This window comes from Rhincodon typus, chromosome 1, assembly GCF_021869965.1.
Source record: "Rhincodon typus isolate 14 chromosome 1, sRhiTyp1.1, whole genome shotgun sequence".
NCBI lineage: Eukaryota > Metazoa > Chordata > Chondrichthyes > Orectolobiformes > Rhincodontidae > Rhincodon > Rhincodon typus.
The window spans coordinates 56753071-56763320 of record NC_063332.1 but is presented as its reverse complement, the minus strand read 5'-3'; the positions used below and the strand labels follow the sequence as shown (position 1 = coordinate 56763320).

The 10250-nt window shown below is 40.6% G+C and overlaps 1 protein-coding gene across 1 annotated transcript in view; it reads left to right on the top strand.

Moving 5' to 3' along the window:
* The first annotated feature begins 2734 nt into the window (after positions 1 to 2734).
* Positions 2735 to 10250, top strand: part of si:dkey-3h3.3 (uncharacterized protein LOC100144568 homolog) — a 25549-nt gene continuing 18033 nt past the window's right edge. The window contains exons 1-2 of the mRNA XM_020514011.2: positions 2735 to 2866; positions 9012 to 10250. The exon at positions 9012 to 10250 is cut by the window's right edge and continues 607 nt beyond it. Coding sequence (XP_020369600.2) covers positions 10228 to 10250 — 23 coding nt within the window. The 5' untranslated portion in view covers positions 2735 to 2866; positions 9012 to 10227. The remainder of the gene's footprint in view (positions 2867 to 9011) is intronic.

The window sequence follows — 10250 nt, the reverse complement described above, 5'->3', positions numbered from 1 at the left end:
TTGGTCTGGCCTACATGTGACTCCAGACCCACAGCAATGTGGTTGACTCTTAACTGCCCTCTGAGCAATTAGGGATGGGCAATAAATGCTGCCTAGCTAGTGATGCCTTGTTCTCTGAATGAATAAAAAAAAAATCTGTGATTCATATTATGGCATGGACAGTACTATCGGGGTCAATAATTTAACAAACTCAATTGGCTATTAATTATTTAGGAATATTTTGTTGGTGGATGGTAGATTTTGCCACCTGCCCACCCTCTGAGTTATGATGATGGCCTTGGGATTTGGTGGGGAGGACACCCACCCTATTTTGGGGCCCACCTCTCCCAAAAACACAGCTGGCAAGGCACCTAGATCCATCCCACCAACCTGACTTTGCATTATATAACAGATCCTTTAGTGTCATTGGGTCAAACCCTGGGACTCCCTTCTTCACAGCATGTGAATGTAACTTTTTACATGGATTATAACAGTTCAAGATGGCTCACCACAACCTTCTGAAGGGTAATTAGGAAATGGATGTGGATGATGACCTCAATGGTGAAGCACCTGTGCCAAAAATGAATAAAATAAATTCTTTCTTTTCATTCTTGTGCAGCAACAGACTGAGTGAAGATCAAAGCAACTTCAATACCATAGTCTCTATTCAAGGTCAAGAATAACTTTCCATTCCTGCCTCCCATGGCTGATCAATAAACTCAATACCATTATCTCACCATCCCCCATATCCTTTGATCCCTATAGCCACAAGAGCTGTATTTACCTCGATCTTGAAAATACATAATCCCTTTAGCCACAAGAGCTGCATTTATCTCGATCTTGAAAATACATAATGTTTTGGCCTCACCCACTTTCTGTGGTTGTGAATTCCACAGTCTTGCCACTCTCTGGGTGAAGAAATTTCTTCTCAGTCCTCAAAGGTTTACCCCTCATCCCTAAACTATAAATCTTGGTTCTGGACTCCCCATTTTGAGAACATCCTTCCTGTATCTAACCTGTCTTGTTCTGTTAGAATTTTATAGGCTTCTGTGAGATTCCACCCACCCCCCGCCAATTCTTCTAGTGAATACAATCCCAACCAAGTCAACCTCTCTTCATATGTCAGTCCTGCCATCCCAGGATTCAATTTGGTAAACAAAAACGGAAATTGCTGTTAAAAGCTCAGCAAGTCTGGCAGCATCTAGGCAGAAAAATCTGAGTTAACATTTCGGGTCTAGTGACCCTTCCTCACAACCGGTCACTGGACCTGAAATGTTAACTCTGATTTCTCTACACAGATACTGCCAGACCAGCTGATCTTTTCCAGCAATTTCTGTTTTTGTTTCTGATTTGCAGCATCAGGGGTTATTTTGGTTTTTATTTAGTATTCAATTCGGTAAAACTTTGCTGCGCTCCCTCTATAGCAAGAACATCCTCCCTCAGATAAGGAGGTCAAAACTGCATGCAATATTCCAGATGTGGACTCACTAATGTCCTCTAATGGCAGATGTCAGAAATCACATAACACCAGGTTATAGTCCAACAGGTTTAATTGAAAATGCAAGCTTTCAAAGTTTCACTCGTTTTTCAGGTGTTAATGAGAGATGTAGTATCACACACAGAATTTATAAGTAAAAGATCAAAGGGTCACACCACTGATGAGGATGTATTAAACAAACCTAAGATGCTGTTAAATCTTTAATCAGTTAAAATGTTTTAATTGATTAACATGTTTATGTAAATCCCCAAATTCCTTTCAAGCCACTGTCGTGAGAGAACTAAAGGTTTTATGAGTGTAAAGAGGTGACATTTTAGGTCAGACAATGCATGTTAGGAGTGAGGCAGTGTTTAGAACCTGTTTGTGTTTTGGTTTGGAGTCAGACTGGTTTTATTTCTAAAGTGGGAATTCATAAAATACCACATTGTTGATAAATTGTGTGCTTTTTGAAAAAAAAAGAATCTATCTGCAAATACAAATTCACCCAATAGGTTTACATGTGTGGTAGCAAGACGTCCTATAGAATCAATAAACTACCAAAAAAGGCAGTCAAGACCAAAACATTGTATGATTTCAAGAAGTTGGATAAAGCACTTGGGGGCTAAAAGGATCAAAGGATATGGGGCAAATGCAGGAATAGGCTATTGAGTTGGATATCAGCCAAGATCACGATGAATAGTTTCTGCTATTTTGCTATGTTTCTAAGCATTACCTAACGGACGTTCTGGAATTAAATGTTTTTAATCCTAAACCTTATACAATACTTTTACTCCGGTCAATGGGATAACTAGTGAAGCATTTCCCCATCCTCCGCACATATGTAAAGAAATAAGATAAATCACTAGAGAGTTATTGAAACCGAAAGAACGGCGGATGCTGTAAATCAGGAACAAAAACAGAAATTGCTGGAAAAGCTCAGCAGGTCTGGCAGCATCTGTGAAGAAAAAAAAATCAGAGTTAACGTTTTGAGTCCGGTGCCCCTTCCTCACCGGACCCAACACATTAACTCTGATTTTTTTTTCACCAGAGCTGCCGGAACTCCTGCTGATTTTTTCCGGCTACTTGTTTTCTTTTTGTTAGAGAACCGGTGAAACCAACTCAATGGCGGACAAACGAAAGTGAAACTTTGCACTTTCCAAAAGCAGAATCGGCAATGCTTTCCGACCCGAACCGAAGGCGGGTGATTGACAGCCACGCGCACCAATCAGAAGAACGGGGTGTGCCGGACTGGGGGCCGTTCTCCAATCGGCGGCGGGTGCTGGCACTCGGGCTGGATCGGGTGCGCGGCGAAAGCGCCGTCTGTGTGGGTGCCTGAGCCCGCGTCTGCTGCTGTGTCACTGCATCTGGGAACGGTGCCTTCACCGTCCGTCCCGGGGACTTCAGATGGAGGTGTGTTGTGTATTATCACGCTTTTCTACTAACAAAAACAGTCCATCATTTGTAGCTTCGAGTTGCGGCGTGTAGTAACTCTTTGCCACTGTGCTCGCCCAATGTAGCACACACCATTCATGTGTTTTTGAAGAAGCAGCACGTATTTTTTTTCAGATGAGGGTGTTGTGACTCATTTGCTGTGCTCCGTTGATGATGCAGTTCCAGAATTCCCAGCGTCTCGGTAATGCTCCTCCTGAGATTTCTCAGATCCTAGACAGGCGAGGAAGACCTCTCGGACCAGACACATCCTGATCTGGACTCATTCTTGCAGCCAGTTGTTTCCCAAAAGCTGCCAGAATTCTGGTCTATCTCATTCCGCACATTGAACCCTCTCACTTCCCCCGGGATCATTTTGATTGAGACTCATTCAGCATTTAGCATTCGCTGCCTCCACCCCACCCCAGATTTCAGTTTTTAAACAGAAAAACGTCGACGAAGAAAGGGTCTTGGGGGAATGCCTGTCATTTTCGATAGTAAATATGGCGAAGCAATTGATTTTGTTTTCTTGAAATTACATAGAACATAGAACATCACAGCGCAGTACAGGCCCTTCGGCCCTCGATGTTGCGCCGACCTGTGAAACCAATCTGAAGCCCATCTAACCTAAACTATTCCATTATCATCCATATGTTTATCCAATGACTATTTAAATGCCCTTAAAGTGGGCGAGTCTACTATTTTTGCAGGCAGGGCATTCCACGCCCTTACTACTCTCTGAGTAAAGAACCTACCTCTGACATCTGTCCTATATCTATCACCCCTCAATTTAAAGCTATGTCCCCTCGTGCTAGCCGTCACCATCCGAGGAAAATGGCTCCCACAGTCCACCCTGTCTAATCCTCTGATCATCTTGTATGTCTCTATCAAGTCACCTCTTAACCTTCTCTCTAACGAAATTGATAGGTTGATAAACGATCCTTTGAGTACTAGCCTAGCTGCAATTGTCTGGTTGCAGGAGCATGATTCGAATAATTGGGTACCAGTGCGATGAGCACAACATGGCAGAAATATCCTTGTGGATATGGTGGTTGGGGGTGGGGGAGTCTCCTCTATCAGTTGTGGATAACAAAATAGAGGACAAATGATGTGAATGTTTTCCAAATAGTTAATGACTGCCATATGTATATATTTCTGTTTCGTTTGAACTGCTAAGTTATAAAATTGATTCTGTCTTACTGATTTTTAGCGTCCATGAGTTGTGTAATAAACACAATTTTTAAAAAAGTACATCAATGCGTATCATCTGCAAAGTATGAATTTAAAACACTTTGCAGAAAATAATTTATTTCTGTCTGACTGAATTTTTTGTAGTAAATCATGGTTTACAGCAATTGATGTGACATTTTCCATTGGGATCCAGCAGTTATCTAGTACTTCATCCAATAGTCATTGCTGTTGAATGTTCCTGCAGAATAATAAGCATTAGCAGTAGGATTAAGGAAGATGCAACAATTGACCCCTTAGTTGATGAGTTGGACCGAAGGGCCTGTTTCCATGCTGTATGACTCTGACTTCCAGCAAGATTTGATTGCTGCATCACCCCGGCAAATTATGGACTAAATCTAGTTATAGTTGCCCATTATCACCAAACTGAGATCAGATAATTTAAACTGTATCAAATATATAAACTACTTGAACCTAAAAAATAGGTGCAGTAGGTGATTCAGCCCTTTGATTCCACTTCAATTCACAGCTGACCTTCTACTTTAACACAATTTTCCCATGCTATCCCTGTATCGCTTGGTGTTTGAAATCTATAGAAATCTACCGATCTCTGTCTTAAACATGCTCAGTGTCTGAGCTAACACAGCACTCCAGAGCAAAACATTTGTACGAGCTGTCACCTCTGAGTTCTGGAATTCCTCCCTAACTCAAATTCTAAATGGCCTGTCCCATATTCTGAGACTTTTTCCCCTGGTATCAGCCAGGGGAATTTTATAATAGAAAATTCTTACAATTTTGTATTCGAATGAGATCACTTACCATTCTTTTAAATGCCAGAAAATAAAGATCAGTTATTTATAACCCATCCTAATTGACCTCGATGGGTAAGTCAGTTCAGAAGGCAGTTAAGAATCAACCACATTGCTGTGGGTCAGGAGTCACATATAGGCCAGACAAGGGCAGGGTGGCAGATTTCCTTCCCAGAAGGACATTTGGGAACTTTTTTTTTACGATCACCAATCATAGTTTCAAGGTCATCATCATTGATGCTCGCTTTCAATTCCAGATTTATCAATTAAGACTAGACTCTACCAGTCATAATAGTGAGATTTGAGTCACCGCCCTCAGATTATCAACTTGGATTGCTGGTCACACTAGCATTACAACATCTCCCCAAATCTCTCCTTTCTCCAAATTACAGATTGGATGCAAATCTGCTTGGAGCATTTTTGCATTTTCCTCACAACTTGCTTTCATCCAGTTCTGAGGAAAGGTGACTTGACCCAAAACGTTAACTCTGATTTCTATCCACAGATGCTGCCAGACCTGCTGAGCTTTTCCAGCAATTTTTATTTTTGCTATCATCTAGGTGTGTCATTCTTACTGTCATAACTTAGTATGAGCAATGAGACTGGATTTATTGAAAATCCCATGGCAAAGGGGTCTCCAGGTGACGGTGTTCATAACATGATAATATTACATGTTGATTTTGAAGGGAAAAATTTTGGTTTAAGTTTTTCAAACCTGAAGAAAGGCCATTATAAGGGCATGAAGTCAGAGTTAGTTCAAGTTAATTGGAAACTAGATTAAGAGCAGAGGAGTTGCTGTGGCATGGTTTTGAGAAGATACTTAAGAACGTTTTTGGGAAGATTTGTAGCTGGGTTTGTGGATGACGTTGTAGATTTGCTTGCCGAGCAGGTGTGCTTGGTTGCAGATGTTTCGTCACCCTGCTAGGTAATGTCGTCAGTGCGCCACCGGTGAAGTGTTGGTGTTCTGTAGTACTTGTTATTTATATGCCTTGATTTGCTGGGGTGGTTGGCATCACTTCCAGTTCTGTTTTTCAGTGATTTGTATATCGGGTCCAGTTCAGTGTGTTTTTAATGGAGTTCTGGTTAGAATGCCAGGCCTCCAGGTATTCCCTAGTATGCCTCTGTTTGGCTTGTGCTATTATGGATGTGTTGTCTGAGTCGAATTTGTGTTCATCTTTGTCCACGTGTACTTAAACCAGTGAGAATTGGTTGTGTCTCTGGGTGGCTTGTTGGTGTTCGCGCATCCTTATTGTCAGTTTTCTTCCCGTTTGACCTATGTAATGTTTCTCACAGTCCTTGCATGGTATTTTGTATATTGCGTTAGTTTTATTGGTTGTGGATATGGGATCCTTAACGTTCCTCAGTAGCTGACATAGGGTTGTTGTTGGTTTGTGGGCTTCCCTGATACCTAGGGATCTGAGTAGTCTTGTGGTCATCTCTGATATTTCTCTGATGTCCAGTAGGGTGACTAGTGTGTCTGGCCGTGTTGTGTCGTCTTGTTGTTGTCTGTCGCCGAGGAAATGGCGGATTGTGCTTTTTGTGTTTCCACTCTGTTTAAAAACTCTGTGTAAGTCCTTCGAGGTATCACGGTAGCTCACAAACCAACAACCACCCTATGACAGCTACTGATGAACGTAAAGAATCCCATACCCACAACCAATAAAACTAACGTAATATACAAAATACCATGCAAGGACTGTGAGAAACATTACATAGGTCAAATAGGAAGAAAACTGACAATTAGGATACACAAACACCAACTAGCCACCAAGAGACACGACTAATTCTCACTGGTCTGAGTACACACGGATGAAAGTGTACACGAATTCAACTGGAACAACAGATCCATAATAGCACAAGCCAAACAGAGACATGCCAGGGAATTCCCAGAGGCCTGGTATTCCAACCAGAAGTCCATCAACAAACACATTGAACTGGACCCGATATACAAACCATTGAAAAACAGACTGGAAGTGATGCCAACCACCCCAGCAAACCTAGGCATATAAATAACAAGATTTTCAGAACACCAGTGCTTCACTGGAGGCGCACTGATGATGTTACCTAGCAGGGTGACAAAATGTCTGCTATCAAACACACCGGCTTGGTGAGCAAGTCTACAACCTCATACTTAAGAACTCTCAGCAAAGTTTTATTCCAGTGTGAAAGAACAATTCTTCGAGCAGGATGCAGCATGAATCATAGTATAAAATTGGAAGAAACACTGAAAGTATCTGTAATACTGTGGTATTTCCACAGATTGTTGACTTTTAAAATCTGAAACAAGAATATCTAAAAACTAAGGAGATCATAGGCTGTGAGACAAAGCTCGTAACATAAAATTGAATTGTGAGAGCATCCAGAGGTATTTAAATAGAATAAACTAAAGCTAGTGTTGGTTCTCTAGAGAGACCATGTGTGTGGAATTAATGAAAAGCAAGGAATTGGTGGAGAAATTGAATAGGCATTTTATGTCTGGCTTTGCTGCAAAAGAGTTAGAAAATGTTCCAAAGACGATTGAAAACAATTTGACCTAAGGCTGTCAGGTTCCCAGGGGTAGATAAGCTGCATCCTAGGATCTTAAATAAGTAGCCCTGGAGCGAGGAGATTGGTTATAATACTTTAAAATTCTTCTGTGGGTCCTGGTGGATTGGAAAACAGCTAATGTAACACCTTTCATTCAAGAAAGGGGAAGAAAGAAAGAAACTATGAGGTAGTTAGCGTAACATCTGTTGTTATGAAACTGCTAGTATCTATTATTAAAGAGGTCAAAGCAAGATGTCTAGAAAATTGTAATAGGGTCAAGGAGAGTCAAAATGGTTTTGTGGAAGGGCAATACTGTTTAATTTATTGAAGTTCTTTAAAGAAGTAACAAACAAGTGGATGAAGAGGGTGGGGGTCCCTTAGAAGTGGAATACCTGTATTTGCAGAATGAATTTGATGAAGCGTCCCATCAAATATTACCATTCAAGATAAGAGGACATGGTGTAGGGAGTAACATGTTGGCATGGGTAAAAGATTCATTAGTTGACACGAATCAGAGAGAATAGATAAGTGTGTCTTTGGGCAAAATGTTATTTGTCAAGTGCCACAGTTATCAGTAGTGAGGACTCAGCTCTTGATGATTTGTAAATAACTTGGTTGAAGGGACCAAATTGATAGTAATGAAATTTGCTGATGATGTGAAGATAGGTTGGAAAGTCAGTTGTCAGGAGGCGGTAAAGAGTCTCTGAACAAATTAGAAGATTAAGTGGCTGGGCAAATAAATTGCCGGATGGAATTTAACATGGAAAAATATGAACTTGTCTATTTTGGCTGAAGGAATAGAAAAGGACTATGTTATATAAATGGAGAAAGAACTGCAGAACTCGGAGATGCAGATGGATCTGGTTGTGTTGGTATGTGAATCACAAAAATGTTAGTTTGCAGCACAGCACACAATTAAGAAGACAAATATTGATGTTCATTGCAAGGGGAATGGTGTGTGTGTATATTTTATATATTATATATATATGAGTGGGAGAGTTTTATTGCAGTTATTTAGGGCTTGGTGAGATCACATTTGGAATCCTGTGTGCTGTTTTGGTCACCTATTTCTTAAAATATTTAACTGAATTAGAAGCAGTTCACAGAAGATTCACTCAACTCGGGGTGAATACCTTATCGGGAAATCTTGAACATATTGGGGTTTAGAAGAATGAGTAGTGATGAATTTGAAACATATTAGGTCCTAAGAAGATTTGAATTCTTTCCCGCAGAAGGCGGTGCAGAGCAATGACATTGAGTTTATTCAGTGCTGTGTTAGGTAGCTCCTTGGTAGACAAGGGAGTCAAAAGTTATGAGGAGACAGACAAGATGATGGAGTTGAGATCACAACCAGACCAGCTATGAACTTGTCAAGTGGCAGACTAGACTCCAAGTGTCAAGTGGCCTGCACCTCATTCTAAGTCGAGTATTTAACAAAAACTTGGTGACTAAGTGAAGTCAAATTAATCCTCAACTCTATGTTTGAGAAGAGGGAAGATAACAGAAAATGTTTTTGCAAGCAACTTAAACACAGCTTAAGGTAACATTTATAAATGGTATAACTGTAACATTGTATATTTATCATTGGATTTTACTTATTTCAGGTATTTCCTGAAGTCAGAGCGATCATTGATTTAAACATCTTCAAGGACAAGGCAAATGAGGCATTGAACATTATTCAATCAGGCAAATCAATTGAAAAGTGTAAGAATTATGGAAATAGTTATGAAGTTATTGATTCATTTGAAAAGATTAATGACATTCACACACAGTTATTGAAACTTAAGATGAGGCCCTATGGAGTGGAACCTTTCAGGTCCGCTCGAACAGAAACTAGCAGGTTCTCTGGAGCAAAATTGACCAGGTCTTCAGGCACAGAGTCCACCAGACCTTCTGATGACAACACCACCAGGTCCCCTGATGCAGAGTCCGCCAGGTCTTCTTCCAATTTTGAGTTACCAGTAAATGAAACAATTCTGAATTACATTACAGAGATTTATGGGAGCACGTTGCAAAAGTTAGAGAAAGACTTTGATGTTTCCATGAAGAAGATCCCTTCTGGAGACAATATTGTTACAGTCCAGTATGTAAGTAACAAGAATGGTTCAGTGTCCCGTGGAGCAACAGATTCATTTGTGACTCTGTTTCAACAAATTGCTACGAACTTAAAAATGGAAGTGATAAAGAACCCATGCAGAAGAACAATAAGAAAAGATACTGGAGCATCTCTGCAAAAGAAATTTACAAAGGTTTTGCTTACTACTAAGGATACAGAGTTTGTTATAATTGGAGAGCCTGCTGATGTCAATAGCTGCGCACATATCCTGAAATCTCAACTCAGCCAATTGGATACCTATTCAGTTCCTGACGCTGCAAGTTCAAATAAGAAGTCACCTTTGACATCGGAATACAAGTCTAAGATGTATTCAGCTTCAGCAAGTAAATTGGAGGCTGGAGTTGAGGACCTGACCTGCTTGTTTTGTGGTCGAGTAAGTGAAGATCAAGAAACTTTAAGAAAATGTAAGCATTCATTCTGTAAGGACTGCATAAATGTGGCTTTTAAAACAAAGTCTGCATGTCCCATATGTGGAGAATTCGCTTCTGCCAGGCCCTCTGACATCAATTCCACCAGGTCCCCTGGTGCAGAGTCCGCCAGGTCCTCTTCCAATTTTGAGTTACCAGTAAATGAAACAATTCTGAATTATATTACAGCGATTTATGGGGGCATGTTGCAAAAGTTAGAAAAAGACTTTGATGTTTCCATGAAGAAGATCTCTTCTGGAGACAATATTGTTGCAGTCCAGTATGTAAGTAACAAGAATGGTTCAGTGTCCCGTGGAGCA